Consider the following 24,637-nt stretch of genomic DNA (forward strand, 5'->3'; position numbering starts at 1 on the left):
TGATGATACATTGCAAATAATGTGAGATGATACATGGGATGGCTAATTACGCCATTTTGTTTGGTCCTCAAACCGATACAAGTAAACGAAGCGTTCTGATGGAAGCGATTCACAGTCTAATTTTGGTGAAAACGAGAGCCACTTCAATCACTGTGTCCATGCTTTGATGAAAGATGTGTCTACACTTATTATTGGAGACTTTACAGTGTTCCTATTTTCAGACTCTTTCTTCTCATTCTTGCCATTGTCTTGGGTTTCATATTTGTGGATCTTATACTGAAGAAGAGTTAGCTCCATATGATAGGGTCGAATTGTTAGCATTCTAGTACGAGGTTCGGAGAGGACAATTCCAGTACGTCCTGGTCATCCTTCTCTAGACCCAGGGGAACTGACATTTTAAGATTGTTAGCATGGTTAGTGAAGCCATTGTCCGACATACGTTTCCGTTTGAGTCTTCCCGTCCAGTGGACACGCCCTCTACGTTGAATGAAATGTCTGCTGTTTAAAAATTAACATCTTAATTATTCCCTCGTTTCCTCATTTTTCCTCATTTCTTTCTCTGCCATCTCCATCCTACTTGCATACTAGTAGGCCTATATAACATATTTTGATAAAAGCCCTGATTTTAAATTGTGAGACACACCTACTCGATTTTAAATCCTAGTAGATATCCTAATATCAAAAAAAAAAGAAAAGAGAGAAAGAAAAAAAAAAGACATAGAAAAGAAAAAGTAACAAGAAAGGAGAAAGAAATAAATATTTGAATTTTACTTTATTCAATTACTTTTTTTAAAGAAAACAAACGTTAATAATATAATATATATGATAGCGAAAATAGTCAAATCGACTGGTTGCCAAATAAGAATAAGACCACCTCCCCATGTAGTCCACTAAAACAAACGAAAATTATTAGTTCTTTGAAAGAGTTTTGGAGACCCCCCAAAATTGTTTGTTGGACTTCATGAATAACGAATGAATATGCACAAACATGTAGGTTTTTGACGGCAGAGATGAACTAGTGTTGATTCTGAGATCCTCTAACTCCTTCTCAAGACTCAGGACCCTTACTATGCTCTGAATCTTGTATTAATATCCTCAAGCCAGACTGAATCTTCAATAACACTCTTCCATCCATATGTAGAGTTTGCCTTAATCATGGTTCGTTGTATTACAGTCCTTCTGGCATTAAATCCTAATCCTAGCCAAGTTTCTCTTTGCACGATCTTCCTACAAATCGATGCGATTGACGTTTGAAGTTAGGTGATAATTCGAGTGATTGTTTTTTTTTAAACCATGATGATGTTGACCTTCCTCCTTAGGGTTCTCTAGACCTTTGCTGATTTATAGTAATGTGTTATGTATATATTCTACCAACACCATGGACAATGACCTGATGACGCAAAACGCATCGTCCTTTCACCACTCCTTTTCTCCTTCTTTGGCCGAGTATGTGTCTATCTGATGACTCTGTTTTTGCGTGGTGTTCATATTCTTGAAGAGCACACAAGACTTGACACTTAGCGTGGTCACTTCATGCATAATTACTTTGTACACTATGTTCCTATATAGATCAATCAGCTACTTATCAATCATTTGCGGACGAGACAATTTTGTTTGAAAACAAACCCCGCATCGACGAGGGATGGGGAATGGGGCAATACCCTTCCAAGACACCTCTAGTCATTATGTTTACCCCTCTGAGATTTCTCAATCTGTAGAGGTCTTTAACTTGACGATTGTTATACTCACTGTGACAGAGTTAAGGACTGTGAAAAAATTGTAGTCGTAGATTCTTGATATAGCTCCCTTTAAGAATGGGGAGGGAGTATATATCAGTAAGGGGGTACTTAAACATAATATACGATGATGATTCCCACCTATGCAGTTATTCTTATTACAGGTCATTCATTTTTAATTTTCTTGTATATGAAGTTTGATTATGAGACCCTGGCTGTTTCACGGAAATTTAAGAATATTAAAAGTCATGCTTATATTTTAAGTTGCGTGTGTCATAACATCACATTGGTGTGATCATGTTTGCGGTTTGATGATGCTGTAGTATGACCAATGTATCTATTATTCCATTCCTCTTTTATTATTGTTAATATTGAATGAGCCAGATGTTTACTGCTGAATTGAATAAAACCAAAATCAATCTGATGTACTGTATTGTCTGCCCAGAGGTTGTATATAATCAAATATTTTCTTTGTATCATTTCAGCTGAACGAGTATCGGATGACCATTGATGAATTGAAGGCCGAGTTGATTCAAGAGCGAGATGAACGTATGGCCGAGAAGTCCGAGTTCGATCATAAGATTGCAGTGGTAAGGCGTTCATTATATTGCGTTTTGTTTATGTTTCTGACAGTTGTTAAACGCAACTTTTTCTATAACATAACAGTCTTTTCCCCCTTTTTCGTATCATTTTGGTCTTTAGTGTATAAAGCACTGCTAAAATAGTTCATATTTATGTTCATTGTGTATCGCCTTCTCAACCTTGTGTCTATTTTCTCATGAATTTCTCCCTATTTTCATGTTTGTCGTATGATGTTATCCCGTGTCATGTTCATTGCTTTGTCTTTTACAACAATGTCTATTTTCAATTCAATTTTAAAAATATGATTTATCTTCATGATTATCATCTCATCACTATAATTATCACCATCATCGTCACAGTCGAAACACTGCAAAAATTTCGGTGTTGATTTAACACCAACCCGGAATCTATATATGTCCACATCAGAGAAGTGTTGAAACAACACCAGTTTGGAATCAAACCGATGCTGTTTTAATACTAATTGGTGTTGTATAAACACCTTTCTGGTGTTAGACCAAAACCAAACTGGTGTTGTTTAACACTTCTCTGATGTGGACATGTATAGATTCCGGGCTGGTAAATAAACACCGGGGTTTTTGCAGTGTATTAGTAGTGTCAGCTTCATACCCCCTACAATTACCAGGTACATAGAATCACCATTCTTTCTGGGTTTGCATCACTTTCTCTATGTACAAAATGTGCAGGAGCTGTAGTGCTGTCTGGTTGTTATCAAATTTGAAATCTATGGACACGAAACTTGTGGTAATTTTGAAAGGAAATAAGAGCTTTTATGTTCTACTATGGGAAAAAGAAAGACGCAGTATGTTCATTGGGGAATGGACTGGTGACGTCAACCATACAATCAAATTCTACTCTAGGGTAGCAACGGAGCAAAATGTGTGAGTGAAAGAGCTTTTAGGGATGGGGTTTATTGAATTCTGAACGTGTAGATGGGGAAGGTTGAAGAATTGTTGTTTGATCTACTAATCAACAATATAACTTAAAAAAAAACTTTACTTCATTAATAAAAAAACACATTTCTGAAATCATCACTGCTGCTATGTTTTATGAGAAAAAAATAAGTATTTTGAATTAGCTTTCGTTTATTTGCTTGTGATTTTCACCCTGTAGATTGTACCCGAACATACGTAGATAACGGCATGGTGGGCTGAGAGGGCTTAACCTCTCCCCTCCCCCATTTCTTGCAGTTGACATGTACAAAAGTATACACTCCCCTTTTATTGTGATTTTAAACTTTTTCAGCCTTAACTCTTAAAAATGTTCAGCGGCCCCTGAAAGGAGTGTGGCATACCCTTTCTTATGGAAAGTAGGTAGGCTCTTTTCACAAATTATCGGCTTATTCTAGACCCGACACAATCGCGCAATGGTTTATGATTTATTCTCAAAATCGGTGTTTTCTTTTCTGAGTTGATTAATCTCATCAGTTTACTAATCGAGCGAGAAGGGTATGTTTAAGTTTCATCTAGGAATATCTAAATTTGTCCAAGGCCAGACAATGATTAAATAGCTGGTCTACTTTGTCAGAGCTCATTTATTTTCTTAGTCATTCTGATTCACAAGGTCTGTCTGGCGGCGAATACCCATGGCATGTCAGTATATTGAAGTACTTGTAGACATGTCTACTATACATCGGTAGAGGTTTGTAATTAAACTTTGAAGAGAAGGAGAAATGATTACTTCCAATATTGCCGTGTGTTGTCGTCATGTGGCCATTTTTACACGAAAGACTATTGATGCAGCTTCTGAAGAAAACAAAGCGTTTACAAGCACGAGAAGAACCATTACTCATAATCATATGTATATCCTTGGTGGCTTTCATCTTTATTTTCTTTAAAGTTTTGTTTAGGTTTATTAAAATGTATATGACTGAATGAATAACAAAATATTTTTGTTCGGAAAAAAAGCAGATGAGATCATGCTTGTTCTAATAATTAGCTAGAAATAAATTCCCGCCCCCTAAGTCTCCCGTCGAGCAGTGCAGTGACTAAGAGCATGGTTGGATACTAAATCGGCAAATAGTTTTGCATCGTTGACAACTTCAAATGAACTCATTGCCATTTTAGTTTGGACAAGACTTGATCCAAAATAGCATATCCCGTTACCGTTGGATTTGAAATAGAAACACGGAAAAGATGAGTGAGCAATCGTTCAGAGTAATTATACGGTAATGAAAAAGGTCGATTGAGCCCAGATATACGTTTTTAGTCTGAGTCAACTTATAATCATTATTATTTTAGAGTTCTATTTCAATTACATTCTAGTAAACTATTCTATTTGATTGCTGAAGAAGTTGAAAATTTTTGTCTAAGTACTTCATGATGTAAATAATTCTCGTTTTGGAATAATGCCCCACCTATATTTGAGATTAATTTGAAATAGATTGAAACTTGGGAGACTTAGGCCTAAGGTATATTGGTGTTGACTATTTATTTCCACATTGCTTCTATTACATTGCTAAACTTGAATTCCGATATTCTTTGATATGACTGTGTTGAAAGAGTTTTCTTCGAGTTGTCAGGCAGTCTGCATATCAGATGTTTCTTAGAATTGAATCGGAAACGAGAACTCGACACACCCCTTTTTCATTCCATTTCGAAATCTCGAACTCTATGACTTTTTAAACAAGAGTAATGTTAAAAGACAGAGAGAGGAAGGCAGGGGGATTTTTTGTGACAAAAAGCATTTGTGTTGGGAGGAAGTCGGGGACGTTACAAGCAGACTGCGTAATGTGTTTCCTCCTAGTTTTGAATTCATTTTTAGGTTACCTTGCTCTAAATCATGACAGTCTAGAAACATATCGTCTAAGGGCTCTGAGAAATTCATTTCATTATATTTTCAGCATATTTTAAAACTTCGAGGTTAGAAGGTGTGGAGATGGAGGTGTCGTGGTGTAGTGGTTCACTTCCTTGACTCTTCAACCAATGGTCGAGTGTTGGAATACCACCCGGCACTAACGTCCTTTGGCAAGGCACTTATCCACGTTTGTCACTCTCCACCCAGGTGTTGTACCCGATGGGATGTGAAGATTGGCACGTGTGCACTGATAAACGGTTGCCTGGCCAGGATACTCCCCAGGGAGTGGAGATGATGCACTTTATGTGTGAACAGTGATGACAGGTGTAATAATAATTTCAATGTAAGAAGCCAACGTATGAAGCGCTATGTAAATATTATTTTTGTTATTTGAGAACAATAATTACCGTAAAATGGCATATAATGCAGCCATCCGTAATAGATATTTAAATAAACATGTACAAAATGTAATTATAATAATAGTAGTAATAATAATAATAATAGTTGCGGATCAATTATCTACAACCTGTCGTTTAAACGCGGATGCCTTCTTTTTGCTTCTTTGCGCTTTGGATTTTCGATCAGGACCACCAAACTAGAGGAAAGTAGTTTTATTTTAAGAAACCATTTCCACCGTGCCCGGATAGAGCCATGCGAGTTGAAGTACTTAATTTACATCAATAACTGGGATATACCCATTTGATTTGCTAGTTCATTACGATGAACCTGCGTGCCGAATATAGAGTACACAATTTTTCCTGCGCGCGCGCTGCATCTCCCTACCAACGCACTATCCCAAGATCGTCGCGCAATTTGGCGTCCATTTCCTCTTTTACTTTCGCCTGCGGTCGAGTGCAGTCGCAAGCTAAGTACACTCTCAAAATTGCATTTCTGTTTTCCGTTTGGATACTTTATTGTGCAATTCTTCCCTTATTTCAATCTTATTTTCTCTCATCTAAGATTGTTATAGGATTATCACGTCGCGCGGAGCTTCCGTGATATTATTTTAACGTTTCTTGTCCCTCTTCGTGAGTTTGTTTTTTTAAAGATACGTTTCTCACAGGCGGGTTGTCTTCACCTCTCCGCCCCATAGCTCCGCGCCTTCCTGCTCGGGCGTTGTCTTCGCTCCTTTTTAATCCTTTTAATTCTTTTTATTCACTGACTTCTTCGTTTATACGACTCGTCGTGAATTTAATTGATTTATTTCTCCACAGATAGGTTCTGTAGGACGTTAGGAGCGTCGTATTCCAGCCTCGTTTCAAGTTCTTTGTCTCTTGTTTCGAGTTAGTTGATTGTTCTTTTGTTTCAATCAATCCTTTGCTCTTGTATTTATTAATTGAATTAATTGGTTAATTGATTAATTAATTAATTGATTGATTCTTTTAATTCTTGACTTGCTCCTTTGCCTCGATTCAAGTTCTTTGTTTCTTGTTTCGAGTTAGTTGATTGTTCTTTTGTTTCAATCAATCCTTTGTTCTTGTGTTTATTAATTGATTAATTATTCAATTAATTAAAAAAAAAAAAAATATATTTTCTTTCCTTCACAAGAATACTTAGAATTTTTTTAGGAAGCCGTCTCCTGTCAGCGTTCGTCGCCTTTGACTCGGCCTTCCTTCTCGGGAAAGCTATCTTTGTTTTTCCCCCCTTCCTTTTCAAGTCAGCTACCGGTCTCTGGACTTATAATTTTTTTTTCTTAAACTTCTTGTTTAAAAAAAAAAAAAAAAAAAAAGGGAATCTTGCTCCCCTTTTTTCCTTAGCTGATCCTCACCTCAAGAAAAATTATTATTTTTTTTCTTTTGAACAGGTGGACACAACAAAACAACAACAAAAAAAAAAGAAGAAAACTTAGTGTTTTCTTCTTTTTAGATGCTTCCCCCCTTCCTTCTTTTCAGAATTTTGGCGGAAGCAGATTCTTGTTGTGATAATCAAATAATTAATTTTTCTAACGGACTTCAGGGACAGTGTCTCTTAATAATTCTCAATTATTACTGTTTCCTTTGTTCTGGGATTTTACCTTGTATCATCCTTGTGAGATCCGTTTTTGACTCTCAAAAGTCCGCTTTTTGAGGTCCTTGTCTTCTGGGTTGGGGTTTGTTCCCCCCCCTACCCCCTTTGCTTCTCTTTTTTTTCTATCTTACTACTAGATCACCCTACGGCAATAATGAGCCTTTCGGACTCTCTTTCTGAAGAGCCTCAGGCGGCTGCTGTTTCGGGGCCCGACACCGGGGTCTTATCCCCCACCACAGGTAGTATAGATAGCGAGAACAGAGTCAGAGCCCCGTGGGCTCTCAAAGGGGTGGAACCGTGGACGCGCGTTCACGTGTCCCGCTTAATAAGGGTGGAACCGTGGATTTGCGACCACGTGCCCGCACGGTGATGGCCAAGGCTTCCGTCCCGGAACCTGAACCTTATTGGGGAGCGTCGCACTAGTACAGAAAACGGCGACTCCTCTAGGGCTGTCAGACCCACCGGCCATCGGGTCACCTAAAGTCCGGGGGGAGAGCACGGGTCTCTCCACCCGGCAAAGACTAGGCTCGATGCCGTGTAAGACCCCTCTAGGGAGCGTCGGCAAAGGGCTACCAGCCCCTAGTCGGAAGAGGCACCTGAGTCCGACCGTGTCGGACTCTCAATTCAATCTGACGCCGTCAGATTCGGCCGACGCCTCCTCTCGCTCGGCTAGCTCTCCCCGTGGGAGAGCTAAGGAGAGGAAGACAGGCGCAGCCCAGCCTCTTGTCCCTTCTTCCGCTCCAGCGCCGGAGCAACCGAAGAAGAAGAAAAGAAGAAGAGGAGAACCACAGACGTAAGCCCCGCTCCGTCGGGCGGTCTGTCCTCTGATTCTTTTGATGGCCAGGGGTGGTATTCTGAGATCCATTTTATCTCAGATAAAATAAAATATTTTATCTCCGTTAAAATCAGTGAGATAAAATGCACTTAAAATCTCTCCAAATTGGTATTCTGAGAACCATTTTATCTTCATTTTATCTCTGTAAGACACACCTACTTTTTAATCAATATCCAATTAGAAACGCGCTTTTATAGCTCTTTCGTGTCAGTCAACCAATGGAAATCCATTCCACAAGGAGGTGTGGCAAAGGAGTGAGATTGCGTTAATTTTTTACTTCAAATACGCTTGCACTATACGCTCGCGCGTCTTTACAGAGATTTCTTTTTAACAAAAAGGACAATGCTCTCATCTTTTTTCGAGGTCTGTATCGCATCTTTTCAAGCATCATTTCAAAGACAATATTAGTAAAGACAAGTCTTATGAAATACTTTCTTATTGTACAGGAATAACGTTAAGGTGTTATTCTAAATAAATATATAATTTTTCTTCATTTTAATGTCAACATTTGGGGTTAATTCACCTAGAAATATTGGTGAAATCAACGTCGCGGAGATAAAATAGCCCCTACCCTCTTTTAAGTTTATTTTATTTTTTTCTTCAAACTATCTTGGGCGCAAGCACATCATCTGCGTTGCAATACCCAGATACGCGATGCCTTTGTCTACGCAGGCACTGTTTTGTTGCGTATCATTAAAGTTACGCAAGATAAAATTTATACGCAAGATAAAATTGTAAATTTTATCTGAGAGATAAAATGTCATCTCAGAATACCAATTTCATTTTAAGAGATAAAATAAAATATTTTAAAGATAAAATGACCTCAGAATACCACCCCAGGCCTCTCAGCTTCTCAAGCTAATCTAGAGTGCCCTCCAGCACTGCGGGTTTTTACCCCCAGGCTTGCCTGCTTCAGCCGACGGTACTACCAACCGAGCGGATCAAGCAGACACCGGCCATCCAACACACCTCGGAGAGTCACCGGCAATATCATGTTTCGCCGGCTCACGCACCTGCAAGGGAAATTCCCGCTAATACACAGGTGCTATCGACATACGGGCGTCGCCCGCCATTATGTCACCAGACTCCCAATCATTATACCCTCTTCTGCCCCCCGGCGGGGGCCGCATAGAAGAGGAAGAAGAAGAAATTCTAGGTCGCTAACCCCGCTGTGCGGGTAGACCTTCCCTTCTGATTCTTGTGCCGACGGCCAGGCGTCGTAACTTCATGTTACAACAGAACGCCCTCGAGCACCACGGATCTTCATCCTAATGCTCTCTGTCAGCTAAAACCGCCGTGTCGAGCACCAGGCAGGTCAAGCAGACAGTCGCCGTCTCGCACCTCGGAGAGTCACCGGCAATATGATTCGCCGGCCCACACACCTGCAAGGGAAATCCCCGCTAATACACAGGTGCTATCGACATACGGGCGTCGCCCGCCACTATGTCGCCAGACTCCCGATGATTGTTCCCTCTTCTGCCCCCCGGCGGGGGCCGCACAGAAGAGGAATAACAAGAAGAAAGTCTAGGTCGCTAATCCCACTTTGCGGGCAGACCTTTCTTTCTGATTCTTGTGCCGATGGCCATGCGTCGTAACTTCATGTTACAACAGAACGCCCTCGAGCATCACGGATCTTTATCCTCATGCTCCCTGTCAGCTAAAACCGCCGTGTCGAGCACCGGGCAGGTTAAGCAGACATTCGCCATCTTGCACCTCGGAGAGTCACCGGCGATTTCATGATTCGCCGGCTCACGCACCTGCAAGGGAAATCCCCGCTAATACACAGGTGTTATCGACATACGGGCATCGCCCTCCATTATGTCACCAGACTCCCGATATTTGTGGGTCAGGCGTCGCACATACTCCCATGAGCAGTGCGGGTAATTCACCCACGCTTCATATCAGCTTCAGCCGCCTTGCTAAGCACTGTTCACCTACACGGTGACCCCCGTTTCTATGCAGGTGCTTCCGACATACGGCTTTCAAGCATCAATATGTCGGCAAGCTCTCGGTGACCGACGGCTGGACTTTGCATCCGTTCAGGCTGCATCTATGCGTCCCCGAGCATTACGGGTTCTTATCCTCGTGTTCTCCGTCATTATAAGACCGCCGCGGTCTTATTGCTGGCGTCGGGTATTGAGCGGATTGAGACTTCTCTCGCCAACCCGCACTCCGGGGAGCCATCGGCGAGTTACCTGCATGGGTATTCCCCTTTTTATGCAGGTACTCCCGAATTCGCCCTCTACGTCAAGCCCACGTACGGCGACGACTCCTTCAGCGGTAACTCTCTCCATTCTACCCCCTAAGCGGGCCCGTAGATTGGAGGTAAGAATCTCTTACATACCGCATGCCGCACTTCTCTCGTGAGAATGTTTGGCTGCTTTGAGGGGGCAACCTATCACGTCCGCGGTCCGTCCGCCCAGGCGACGGGACCGTCGGTTTCTGGCCTGAACCTCACTTTCTATTCGAAAGTAAGGGTGCCCTGTCTTACTTAGCTCCTACCCTTGCAAGGCCAGAGTCAGGGCTAGTACAGACACCCGTCCTCCAGCGATCGCCGCTGAAGAGAGGGCGACTCCGATATGAGCACCATCACCGCTCAGCGGTATGTCTCACTACCTCATAGCTCTCCGAACTTATGAGTATGTATATCGGATCTGAATGTCACGGCGATTTAAAGTTCTCCTGTGCTTAGTAATCGCTACGCCTTCACCACCCGGTGCATTATGGTTATGTTAACCTATTGTCTCGTATTCGGGCGGCTCGTTCGAGCCCTGCCCGAGCTGCCATCACCGGTCGTCCAGCCGGACACCGCCGAAAGCACCCGCACCGAATACCTGGAGGGAATCAGCTTTTCATATGCTAGATATCCCTCCTGTTGACATTCACAGCTGTTCCCCGAGTCCTTCCCGGTCGGGTAAGCATCATCTCGGAGGAAAGAAACCGCCGTACATCTCATGAGATTATTGGCTATGTACGTGCGTTCAAGCTTTTTTAAAGCCCCAGACTTCTCTGTCGGCATTCTATGCCTATTTTCTGGGCACACCCACCGTACCGGGTCGGCGAGTTTACACCAAACAGTACGCCTTCAGACCATCGGTCGAGCTCTAACAGTCTATGTTATAGACTGCTCTCTATGTGGGTCAAGCTTGCGGGCGTCTCCGCCGTTTCCTCCTTGTGTGGAGTGGTCTACGGTGGATGTCTTACCGTGCCCATTTGTCGAATCGTCTTCTTATTTAGAAGCTTTTTCACTCGGCACACTCGAGTCACCTCGCATGCTGCTTTCATCCTCCCTCCATGCAATGCATGTGGCCATGGTCACCGCACGACCGAGGATGATGTAACCGTGGATGCATGTATGCTTATGCCTACCTAACCACAATCACTACGACCCGCTTTTTCTCGGGCCGACTGCGGATGAGTCTCTCCATGTAAGTGATTTACTTCACTGGAGTTCTTCTTTTAGAAACTTAGATGCTCATCCCCCACTGCTTAGGGCGTCATTTTTGCCGCCCCCCGCAGCTTTTTGGAACTCCTTATTCTCCGATATCGGACTGTTCCACGCTGCCGCAACCGGCGCCGGCGGTGCTTGCTCTTACGATCACCTGAGAGACCAGGCCTTGTGGCTGTTTTCATAAACAACTGGTTCTCACCGCAGACTGATGGAAATTTTTGTGTTTATTTTCCTCAAGTCTCCCTCCTTCGCTTGTTTCTTCAAGCGAGGACATCGACACTCTTAGCCAGTTTCCGTCCCTAACTTGATAGGACAGGGCCGTTGCTACCTCATTCGATTCCGTTGGGAACGTACTGTTGAGGTATCATATCTGGCGATGTCTGTTCGTTAGAACATCTCTTGATTGTCGCCTTCACGTATGATCATGACAGAGACTTTTCGCCAGCTCCCTCTGGCGTACACTTGCTGCTGCTAGGGATTCCCCCGCCCGGCGGTCATCCATCGCAGCCTAGCCTCACGGGCTCTCTCGGCAATGGTGGCTTGAGCCAAGCCACCTCTTCCACCGCGGGCACTGCACCCTCAGATGGGTGCTTCGATCAGTACGGGAGAAAGGGGATCCTGAGTTCTCTCTCGATCACTCGGTCTATCACACTTTTGTCGTGATGTGTACCGCGCTGTTTCTCTGACACGCCCGGTTGAGCTATTTTAACCAGACTGCTTTATTCTACATAGGCAGCAGGTCCGCGGTATTTCTTATTAAAAGGATGGCACTCAGTCGCTTTCTCGACCCTTGACTGCCTTACGAGTGGTTTTCTTAAATCCCTACTCTCCGTCGTTCCTAGTCCCCTTCGGACCGCTAGTAACTTTCTGCCACAGCTCTCTATCAGAATTCTGCAGATGTTCTGCCCTCACGCATTTGAGACGGATATCGAATTCTGGGCGCTTTCTCCCACGCGGAGGCTTCTGAGATCTCTCGCCTTCTCAGATTGTTCGATGGATCACTTACTGAGCCTTAAAGCTACAGTTTTCCGATCACGATTCTTGTTGAAAATTTCAACAAATTCCGAATTTTACGCTCTAGTCAGCTGGTGATGTTGTTCTCCTGACACTAGGCCGAGGGCCCATGATACTTAGTATCATTCTTCTTGGGCTCTTTCTTGGAATCGTCGTTCACGACTTCTCGAGGTCCGTCTATTGACGCCCCTCTTTCCTTCACTCCTTGCTCTTAAGGACTTCTTCACATGAGGCTTTATCGCCTCCCCTGTCCGTAAGGCAACGGCCTTTGTGTCTTCATCTCCCTATTTTAACGCACTTCTTAGTCTAGACATGCCTCCCTTCACGTTGAATCCGTGTTGGTCTAGCAAATCAAATGGGTATATCCCAGTTATTGATGTAAATTATGAAAATACTTACCATGATTTTCTTATTTACGAGATAACTGGATATACCCATTTGAACCCTCCCTCCTACCCCTCGCCTTGTGTGACAACATGTCTTGCCCGCAGGCTCATGAGAGGAAATGGACGCCAAATTGCGCGACGATCTTGGGATAGTGCGTTGGTAGGGAGATGCAGCGCGCGCGCAGGAAAAATTGTGTACTCTATATTCGGCACGCAGGTTCATCGTAATGAACTAGCAAATCAAATGGGTATATCCAGTTATCTCGTAAATAAGAAAATCATGGTAAGTATTTTCATAACTAGACACTTTGGTACATTAATAGACCCATGTATCCTTAATATCTTTCTTCCTCTTATGGATGTGTGTGCCCTCCTGGGGTAAAGGTAGCCTATATGTCTTCCTGCCTTCATAATGGATGGATGGAGACACTCGATTGAGAGTTTTAGAAAAGGGTGGGTATAAGATTTTTAAAACGGTTAGCTTGAAAGGGTGTGCCTTTCCGCATGATAATGTAGGAAGCATAGGAATAGAAGATCTTTTTTTATCGTTTTTTAAGTGTGTGAATAAAGTGTTTAATGAAAGGACTTGTCAGACGTTTCAGCCGTCAGATCCTCGTTTAACCGACAGTTACTATTGTAACAATGCTTCTCAACCAGTCCAAATCAAGGAAAGTTATCAGTTCCCACTGTCAAATGCGCTACGAAGTGCCTCTTGTTTAATTTACGAAATTAATGGCTTCGTCTTATCAGAAGATATATTATTTTATTGGTTATTATCGCCGCTGTTTTCCCCCCAATCTCTGGTTAAAAAATGTTTTGTATATTTGTCTTGCGTGAGATTGATTTGACCCGATTTAAAGTTTTATTTGAATTATTGAATCATTTCCGTTGAGCCTTTTAACAATGTGCGTACTCTTCTTTTAAATAATTAGTCTGAATGATTGACTAAAGGTTACTAGTAGTTATGTTGCTCAATTTGCTTTCGATAGATTTTTCGGTGAATAAAACAAAGAAATCTAACATATTAAGAAAGATATTAAAGAAAAAAAACAATTAAGAAAGTTGAATAATACAAAAGCAGAAAGACGTGATTGTTGGTTTATTGAAATATGATCATCAAAAAGTACATGTCCTTTTTTAATCTATATTCAATAATATCTGGAATTTTTCATGTCTGTATTTTATATAATTTAGAGACAGAGAGGGGAAAAAAGTCGGGGATATTTTATTGTAATGAAGAGAAATTAAGGGAAACGTAGCTGTGAACGTTTGAACTCTTAAGCAAACTTTTTGTCTGTCGTGAAAGAAACCTCGAGTTCGTGTCACTTTCATGTTCCGTTATAGATTTATTTCCAAGGAAACGACGATATAATTTCAGAGTTGGGAAAATGAATGCATGGTAGGGTATCTTTAAAGGGAAACAGCTTTTGCAAAGTTGTGTCTAATGTGCAAAATATTGCTCCGATGTTTTTTTCCACTACGCTCTCCAGAGATTCAATTCATCTGAAATGTATTGGCGTGAAGAGAGTAGAAATGTAAATGAACTTATAAAAATGTTAAATTAATACTATTTTCGAAGTCGTTGGACTTATACTTATTCGGTACTGTACGTAATATCTAATATATCACTTAATACAAATTAATTACAGGTCATTTTTATTGGTTCTTTATACTTTTTCCTCTTGAATTTTGATGATATCTCTGACTTTTATCGGCTTCCCGTTTCGACTATCTCTGTAATGATTTGACCATCAACACCTGGTGCATCGTCATGTGAATATGACTTGTAATGGTTCCTTTACGTTACCATTTGTAAAGGAAAAGTTCCCTTTAAATTTTTCCTAAGTTGGAAAGAAAATGTGGTCTGTATGGTAGTGAAACCCCAAGACGCCATGAGTCATATTAGCACAGGATGTTCCCATAATAAAAATAAAGTTAGAATGAAACAATTCCTTGGTGCTGAGATTAAGGTGGAATACCCGATGTCTTTTAAAGAGATCTGTGAGTGAAAATGGAGGCTGTCGATATGTCACATTATACGTGTACATTAAATGTTTTTATTTTCCCTGTACTTTCAGATTATGGAGGAACGAGAAAGATATGATACCTTACATGAACTGGAGAAAGAGAGTTCTATGATACAACTCAAGATGGAAGGGATGAAATGGCGACAGGAGAGGGCGCAACTCTTCAATCGAATTGATGAGGTCAAAGCCAAAATGACTGATCTTGAAAAGCAGGCTGGTGGAGATGTGGTAAATAACAAACAAATCTTCCGTACATTAATTGTCCCTACCCCTTTGCAGCTGCATGATAAATATGCCAAAATACGTAGCTATCATTTTGGGATTAATCATTACGTTATATCTATCCATCTCTTGTGTATATGATTGAACATTGGTTCTAGAATAATTAATCCCTAAATCAAGCATCATTAGTGGGTTTTTTTTTTAGATTTGATCACATCATACAATATACACAACAAAATTTTCATTTTCTTTTTCTTTTTTTTCCAGGAATGATTATTAGCGTGCACTGTTCCTATAATTACAGCCAACCATGATTTTGTTTTTGTTCAGAACAGTACATTTTCAGCAACTTTCACAAAGTATAATCATGTATATTATATCTATTGCATAATGCGCACATGCCTTTCAAACTTGAACATTAAAATGTTTTATTGATATCTTAAAGACCGATCATTTAGCAATCCCCAGCCCCCCAAAAAAAAATTGGCAAAAAGAAGCTGCTGAAAACTGCTTATCTAAAAAAGAGCCAATGGAGTAAATGAGAGAGTCAAAAGGGGCCTAAGCTTTCGATCCTAGCAGAATCTTCTTCGGAGGCAAAATGACCCAAAGAAAAATTGATAGATTGATAAACAGCTATCATATATCGTTTGAAATGTAAGTTGGGTTCATTGTTCTAATTGATAATTTCAGTAGCATATACATTGAATATGCTTGTTGAAAATTGTATTCTTAGGTGAAGAAAGGGAGGGCGTTTACACAATTTATTTCCCTTGTGATATGTTTCCTAAATAGAAGGTCTACCTTGCAAGACATAAATTCCCAGTCGAGTCATCTATCATTTTGATACTTCCTCCAGGTTTAGGATTTGACATATAATCTCAATCACCAGTCTATCCTATTGGAGATTTATTATGAAGGACGTTTTATCTCATTCACCTAATTGCGAGTCCTTGCCCGAGCATGTGCTGATTTGTAAGGATTTGTTTTTCATCCTCTACAACTTAATCCCAACGAGATGAGCTATAGATCAGTATATATAAATTTACACAATTCCTTATCCTTTTACTGATAGATTTCTTTTCTACAAGGAGAAAACTACGCTGTAATGTCCAGAAACAGACTGAAACATTCTATTTAAACACAAAATGAGGAAGATTGGGGATAAAATGTTGAAAGCTACTGTGATAATTATCTATACAAACACAACAGCTGCGAATATGTCCTAGACGATCATTGGCTGAGTAAAATATCCAAGTTCTGATTTCATTTTCATGGTTGCCGATAGACATAAAGTATTTTGTTTTGGTGGATAGAGAGAAGTTTGCAGTATATCTGGAATTACCAACTAAGGGCATTTATTGTTCATTTTTAAATTTGAAGAGCTCTTTTCGTATATCTGAAACTGCAATCATCGTATGCTCTTGACTAATGCTTGCTTATACAACGTACATGGGAAAGGGATCAGTTGTTTTTTCAGAAATATTGACATTTCAGCGATCTATTTCGTCACTTGCCTATCATATTACTTTGTTCTCTTCAGAAGCACTCGACTCCCGGATCTAGTCCCGTACATTCCCAACGTGAAGAGTCTCAGAAGCTTCTACAACGTCTAGAAACAGAGGTGGAAGGATTGGATGGTGAATGTTGGAAGTACAGACAACTAGCTGATGGACTCAAGAACAAGATGGAAAGGGTATGGTCAGGAATAAGAATATATCAGTGTGTAATCAAAGAGATTGCCTTCCTTTAATCAATTCCTTCCGTGTAGCTCGTGGTAACTGTATTAGGAATTATCTCGCTGAGTGTTGTAATCTGTATCAGTCAATGGAGGGTGGTCCATGCACTTTGTTGGACAGTTTACTTCAGAATACTTGCTATTCTCTGGTCCAAACAAAAATATATACATGATAGAGGGGAGAATAGTTGACAATATTTGGGTTTCCGGAGGTGGAATGTTTCCCTTTCCCCGTTTGAGAAGTTATTAGGTGTTTTAGTCCACCATTGCTGTTGAATTAGATTTGTTTAAAAGCTACACGCTGTCTCTGCAGTAATTAGTACATTTAGATATTTTCAAGTTTCGTTGTTCGGGTCTATCGTCATTGCTCATACCGGGTTTTTTGTGCTGGGATTATGAAGTATGAATATTTTGATCAAAGAAATCCTATCAAAAACTTGTGAATTAGATTTTTAAATTTAAGATACGTTTACATCTCTCTTTGTCTTATTCCAGTTGACTGCCCAGAACGAGGAGCTCAAAGCTTCAAATGATATCTTGAACCAAGAAAGAACTATTCTGCATGCCAAACTATCCAACACTGAACAAGAGAAATCAGAAAACGAGGTGCGAATCAAAAGAGAACGAGAAATATACGAGATGGAGCGAGATAAGCTCCGAGATCTTCAAATGGAACGAGATGAGTTAGAGAGGATACTCCAGCCATTACAGACAAGGATTGACCACTTAGTCGCTGATAGTGAAGCAGTTCTGAATAAGAAAGAGCAGTTAGAAAACAGTGTAAGGACTTTAAGTGCTATGCTTGACGAAGCTGAGGAAGCAAGACAACGTGCTGAAAACGCTCTGAAAGAACGCGAGCATAATATGCAAAACGACTCTAGTAGATTAAGACAAGAATTTGAAGAAGAATTCAACTTGAGAGTGAAGGACAAGAATATGAGAATGGATGATTTGGAAAAGGAAGTGAGGACTAAGTCGAAAGAAATTGAAAATTTAAATGAAAGATTAAAATCTCTTGAGCGTGATCTGGACGAAAGCAAAAAATCACTAGATGACTTCCAGAAGAAAGATGTCGCGGAAAAGCAACGGGGTAGTCCTAGCGGAAGTCCAAAGGGAAGTCCGACAAGGGACCCGGAGCAGCTCCGACAGAAGTTGGCTACCAAGGAGCGTGAGTGGTCTCAACAGAGGAAAGGCTTTGAGGATACCGTGGATAGACTTAACAGTACCCTCAAAGCCAGAGAGTCGGCCTGGGACAACGAACGTGAAGATTTAAAGAACGATCTTACTAAAGCTCAGCAGGATCGTAAGGATAAAGAAATTTCCTGGAATGCTGAAAGGGCTAAGTTGTTGAAAGAGATCGCAGATCTTAAAGCCTCTTTGAGTAAGAGCGAGTCAGAGAGTAAAAGGCAGGTGAATGAACTCAGACAACGGCTTGAGGCAGCCACGGAACTTGTAGAAACTTATCGTTTAGGTGAGACTAAGTTCAAAGAGGAAAGGCGTCGACTACTGCAACAGGTACGTCTTAGTAAAGTATGGAATTTTGGAATAAGTTAGCAAAGAAAGTGCTATCTGTTTATGGAGTTTGAAAAAAAATATCTTCGAGACTACATCTTTGTGAATATTTTCCTTTTAAGATAAATTAAGTGCAATTATATTTTGACCTTTTCAAAATTTCTAGAGAATGTTGTTTGGAATATTCTTAACATGTTCTTCAGAAGAACACAAAACACCGTCCATTGTTCTTTGATGTCCTTGCAGTACGGGAACCAAATTTTTGTTTCCTTCTCAGCAATGCCTCCAATAATTTGTTGTTTTTCTTTTCTTGTCTTTGCTGATATCATTCTAGATTGAAGACAAAGAATCTTCCGTCCAAGTCAAGCAAAAGGAAATCGAGCGAACACAAACACAGCTAAGCAACCAGCAGAAGCGACTGGAACGAGTCCGTGTCGAGATCCTAGACCGTTTCCAACGGGAGGAGAAGGTATGGAAAGCGGAGATTACTGCCTGCAAATTCAAGCTTGAGGCGGAGACCAAGTACTTCAACGACGAAGTGGGGAGTTTGCAGAAACGACTGGAGAATGAGTCGAATGATTACCAATCCCAGAAGGAACAGTTGAACGAATCAAAGACGGAGCTTGATCGATTGAGAACTATTGTTGATAATGCAGACAAGGAAAAAGAGGCTCTTAGGAGTGAGAAGGAGAGGGAGAACCTCGCTGTATGTATTTCCATACTTATTTTCATTATCCCCCTACGTATTCATTGTCATCATTGTTATATAATTTGTATTTTCTCAATGAATATGATCCCCATTATACCATTATTTATTTTGTACGCATTACCAAGAATTTATTAGGAGACAGCTAATGCATGTATATGAATTGAATGAGTTTCAATTATATGCCATAATGGAATGTCGGGCGTTTGTTTTTTATTGTTTCTGATAAGATTTCCATCCCAAGGACAAAATATAGATTTGTTTAATATACCTGTTTAGTAGAATTCGAAGTCTTTTTGAGAAAACTACTTTTCATTTGAAGATCATCTGTCATATCGGTCTCTTGATTTCAGGCCAAGAGGTCTCGTCAAGTCTTGGAAAATGCTCAACAAGAGAAAGAGAAGCTAGCAACAAGCCTGAGTCAAGAGAAACATAGAAGAGAGATCTTACAGAAGAGTTATGCCAGCGAGAAAGCAGGCTGGGAGGTATCTCGTAATGAGATGATGGCCAAGATCGCTCGGGTACGTAACGTTAATAATTACATAGTGTTTTTTTATCAGCTGCTCATCTTTGTAAGGAGACATTCAAGGGTGCCAATCCACTTTGAAGATTAAGATTTTACGGGCGTGAAAGTGTGTCAGAGGGATCATACTACCTTCCTAGAATATTTCATCTAAGTGATAAAACCTTGCAATTGTTATAGGACGTCCGAATGTGGTTAAAATGAGGATGGGATAGTCTTCTGCCCATCCATGATTCATTAACCTCAAAATCTCCACTTAATATTGGTTGATTATCCTGTATAAAGGTAGATTGTATCCTTAAAGGAAGTTATGGATCATAATGTATGATTCCCACTGTTAGAGGGTGATATGTGAAAACGACCCCATCCCAAACGTGTAGATGAAGAACCCTTTCCACCTGTAGGCCTACCATGTTATTGGTTTGTCCATTTTACTGAACTCAAGAGAAGCTTTATAATCGTACATAATCACGACCGCGAGGGCTTCATTACTCTATTGCAGTAGAAATTTGTGACCAGTAAAGTTTATGTAAAGCCAACAACTTAAGCTTAATGAAAGTTAGAAATATGTTATTTCCCACTTGGTGATGTCGAAATAGCAGTCTTTTGACGCAAAATGATGTTTATCATTCTCTTCGAATGTATTGCAACACAAAATTTCCAAGCATCTTACGAGTTTTTGCAGGGTATTGACTGTATGATGTGCCATTACTTGTGTGACCTACCGATGTCAGCAACTCTCTGACAATTCGACCTCTTATGACAAAATGTCGAAAAGGCGAAATATGGAAAAGGTGATAGGTGATGGCAATACTTGATCTTCACAAGATTCATTGCTTACATTATGTGAGCTTATGGTTCAAAGCAATCACCTCATAAAAGCATTTAGAAGCAAACCCTCTGGGTTTTTTGCCTAATTCCTTATGATCTTCCCCAAGACTTTGCTCTTTTCATTCTTGTTATATCCGCTTCCACTTCATTTCAAGTTAAATTCCTTTTCCTTTAGCTTGAACAGCAGACCAAGCTAAAGAAGGTTAAGCTTGAAGATCTCCAGGCACGGCTGCAGGCCTCCTGGGACCAGGAGCGAAGTGAACACAAACGGATCCTTACAGAAGCAAACTACCGAGTGATGGAGATGCAAAAGGAAATGGAGCGAAGAGACAGCCAAAGGAGCAGGGAAGGGTCGGGCTCAGAGGGCGTCCTTGCAAAGAAACTTCTGGAAGACGAACGAAGGAAGTCAACCGAACGTATTCATGAGGTAAAGCAATAAACTGGAAAAGAGAGAAAACAGTAGGAATTAACAATTACCTATTGTACTTCCCACAAGTTTCCCTCATTCATGGATTTCTATTTCATATCATAACATTGAAATATCATTCTAAAGGCACAAGGATTAATGTTGTCCATTGGCGAACGTTTGTCATCTTCGTGGAAATCGATCACAATCATCGTAATTACTGCTAGTCCTAAACCTTCATGAATAAATTCTTTTGAAAAACGAAATAGAACTTTATTTCTGTCCTATTTTGTCTCCCTCAGCTTGGTGCCGAGTTGCAGAAGTCTAAAGACGGCCACAAGCGAATCGGTCAACTAGAGGCTAGGTATCAAAGAGATCGAGAGCTGTGGAGGAAAGAACGGAGTGATTTACAAAAACGACTGCAAGACAGTCTAGCCACTAGACGATTAGAACACAATAAAATCGACAGCTTTATTCAAGATGTAAGTCAAGTTGCTAGTTTGTAAGTGAAAAATCAACAACGGAGAGCATTTTATGAACGTTTGTCGTCCCTGACAATACTCACAGGTGTCCGTCGGTTACTTTGATAACTTTCGTATAAAACATTCAATAAGTTTTCTCATAAAACGCTTCAGGGGACCTCGGATCACTTAGTCGTTTAAAATAAACTATTAAAGGTTTTTAAAAGATATAGTTTACATCATCAATAATCTAAGACTTCCGTATTAAATCTTTACATTTTTTAAATGAAATTAAAATTAGTTTGGATATGTAAAAGCAGCGTAGAGTCTTTGGTGCTTGTAATCCAAATTCTTGAACGGAGAGTGTTGATTTCTGACGTGCTGATTTATTCATTTCTGTTTTTTTTTCAATAGCTTCAAAATCTAAAAGGAGCTGTTGAAGCAACGGATCGTCTGACGCGAACAGATATTCAAAATGGCGGTCGACATGAGCAAATCATCGTAAGTGTACAGACAGTACGTATTGAATAACCCCTACTAACATTTTGTGTGTATTTGTCTTCACTTTCATCACTTGTAATGTGCTTGCTCTGAGGGGTTGTTTTTATATGCTTTTTCGTAATTTGTTGTTTTGTTCATTTCATCTTTATGCATTCCCATAATGTGTATAGTTTCTGTACTTATTCGTGTTGGTAATAAATGAATCATCTATTTTCTTCGTTCCTCAAGTTTGTTTTCCCCTCGTAGGCTTGTCTGCATAAGACTTGTATGTACCTATTAACAGGAGTGGCGCAGAGGATCCATGTATTTCCTTTTAAAAGTGAACAAAAAATGAGGCGAAAAGGGAGAGGGATATAAGTGAAAGATGGGTATAAAGAAGATATATTTGGGCAGTGCAACCATATAAGCTCCTAATATCATTCAAGTTACAACAAAATTATATCACCTTTCAATTGTCAAACAAGCCCCCCCCCCCCCCCCCTATCAGAATAACATTAGTCCGCCGTCATCGTGCATGAGGTATCAATACCTAAAATCATAATGAGACTGAATGATGATTCTATTAAATCGGTTTTATTAACTCTTTAAACGCCATTGGCAGCTATTTGTGCCCGTAGGCCACTCGTGCCGGTGGCAGCTATTTGTGCCCAAGTAACTTCTTTTTGTTTAACCAATTTTACAGCCAGAAAATCAACACCATATTCTGTGTTTTTTATGTTGTTATACTGGCAAGGAATTCAAAATTCATTTTATCATATATAAAATAGTGGTTTACATAGACATTTTTTGAGTAAAATTGTATTTTTGCTTCATTATTTTGAAGAGTTGATTTTGGATATTGCCGCGATCTGAATCAACATTTCCCCTATAGAAACGTGTGATATAACGGTTGTGTGTAGCAATACACGTACTTCTATGGGCAGACCAAAGGATGGGACATGAAAGTATTTTGCTGAAGAGAAATCATTCTCAAATGGGAAAGTTAGGTTTTATTTTTTTTTACCTAGAATGAATACGATAACTAAATAATTTCTTCCTTTTTGAAATCATATTTGATAAAGTTATGAAGCCTATACGTTCAATCTTTCCCATTTCCTTACTTTTTCTTTGTACTTTAAACAAAGGATCAATTTACAAATATTTCTTTATTTTGTGTCATTTTCATTTGTTCGCATTTGCCAAGCAAATTTAATAGTGTATGAGCATGAGCAATAATTCGAAGTATCTTTTTCCTTTCCTCATTATTTTCCTCTACCACATTCAGAAAGCAATTTTCATTTAATTCGCACTGCATTTTTTCTTACAATACAAATTTCATTGTGTGTTTGCTAACTGAAGCTGAAAATATTGCAATTCGTTTGCTTTAAAATCCACTCGTAACATCCATCATATGAAGCCGATATATAAAGTTGTCAATAACGTTCTAGATGGATATTGACAACCGTTTTAATTTTGCATGATTTTCATTGAATAATTAGTTTGACATAAATCGTTCATCTTCATTTTGTTTAGCATTAAATATTTTCATGTAATTAATATTATATTGTGTTTAATTATAATCTTGCTTTTATCATTATTGATGATCGCTGTAAAAATTGAATTTCATTGCTGAATTACCATTTTAATAAAGAAAATACATACAGAGTTCTTTGGAATTATCTCTTATTTGAAAAAGTGTCATATTTTATGCATACATAATCAAGTAAAGATGATCTCTTAAAGAATATTTGCAATCAGTATTCTCTTCGACCATCCTGTAACTCGATAACTGTGATCTTTTGAACTCACGTCTGCACAGATAATACAAAACTGCTGAAATTCAAAATTAGTTTTACTTTCATCTTGAAGATGAAAAGTTGATAACCAAATTCGTAAATCTTCGCACAGGCATTCTGTGAGCTAATGAGCCAGTCATATGGAAATGAATGAAATGAAATGAAAGATGGAAAAGGCAAAATCTCCAGGCGATAAAAGTAATAATGATAAATAGTTCTTGTATATCGCATATCATACTATGAACGTTTGTTACGGTCTTAAATTGTGCGTTTCCAAAGGACTTGGATATTATTATCATTATTATAACCCGGCTTTAGCCTGACGATCAGTTTAAAGAGAAATGCCAGTAGTTGCATTAAACACTGATTTCATGAGAAAGTCTGTAAAACCAGGCTTAATTGTCAGTATATCATCGAGGTTCTAGATCTGGTACAGTCACATAAACTGAACTTTGTGAAATCTTGAAATCTACGCTGAAAAATATTCACACTGAAGATCACCAACACAGATAAGCGCACATGGGACAATGCTTTGAATGTCGTGCCCGACGCTTGACCCAAATCTTGTGCTTATATGCTAATTTCTCAGCAATTACACAATTTCTTCCAGAATCCTTTGGCACATATTCGTTATTTATACAAACAGACACTTTGGTAGTCATTTCATTAGATTCTGTATGAACTCATTTTGATATCGTTACCAAAACTAGCATTTACCTTTAACTGATAATGTTGTTTAAATATGTCGCTTACATTCTTGAGAGATTATCTTCCCTTATAATTCATTGCTTCATACTATATTGCATTGCTTCATTTCATCCATGCTATTTCGAGGCTATCATATTTTTACTCCAAATCACAGCAAAAAACCGTTGTCAAGACAACGGAAACCAAACCACTTCAGAAGGCACCACCTCCCGCTGAAGAGAACAACGCCATCTATCGGCAGCTTCGTAAACAGGTTTCAGAGCCTTCCAATGTGTGTACTGCTGCAGCTGAGAAGTCAAATGATGTGGTTAACTCCGGTTCAACTCCGGTTATTACCCATAGACATTCGACATCCGAAAGACCAGCAACATTTACACTCGATGAGGTTCATTTTACTTTCTTTCT

The 24,637-nt window shown here is 39.8% G+C and overlaps 1 protein-coding gene across 1 annotated transcript in view; it reads left to right on the plus strand.

The window, feature by feature from the left end:
* The window catches only part of LOC121405660 (trichohyalin-like), a 67,547-nt gene that overhangs the window by 32,268 nt on the left and 10,642 nt on the right, over nucleotides 1-24,637 (plus strand). The window contains exons 10-19 of the mRNA XM_041596560.1: nucleotides 2,222-2,326; nucleotides 14,904-15,080; nucleotides 16,615-16,767; nucleotides 17,305-18,324; nucleotides 18,656-19,027; nucleotides 19,381-19,548; nucleotides 20,557-20,808; nucleotides 21,090-21,269; nucleotides 21,663-21,749; nucleotides 24,387-24,617. Of these exons, the coding sequence (XP_041452494.1) occupies nucleotides 2,222-2,326; nucleotides 14,904-15,080; nucleotides 16,615-16,767; nucleotides 17,305-18,324; nucleotides 18,656-19,027; nucleotides 19,381-19,548; nucleotides 20,557-20,808; nucleotides 21,090-21,269; nucleotides 21,663-21,749; nucleotides 24,387-24,617 (2,745 nt within the window). The remainder of the gene's footprint in view (nucleotides 1-2,221; nucleotides 2,327-14,903; nucleotides 15,081-16,614; nucleotides 16,768-17,304; nucleotides 18,325-18,655; nucleotides 19,028-19,380; nucleotides 19,549-20,556; nucleotides 20,809-21,089; nucleotides 21,270-21,662; nucleotides 21,750-24,386; nucleotides 24,618-24,637) is intronic.

Source organism: Lytechinus variegatus, chromosome 1, assembly GCF_018143015.1.
Source record: "Lytechinus variegatus isolate NC3 chromosome 1, Lvar_3.0, whole genome shotgun sequence".
In the NCBI taxonomy this organism is placed as follows: domain Eukaryota; kingdom Metazoa; phylum Echinodermata; class Echinoidea; order Temnopleuroida; family Toxopneustidae; genus Lytechinus; species Lytechinus variegatus.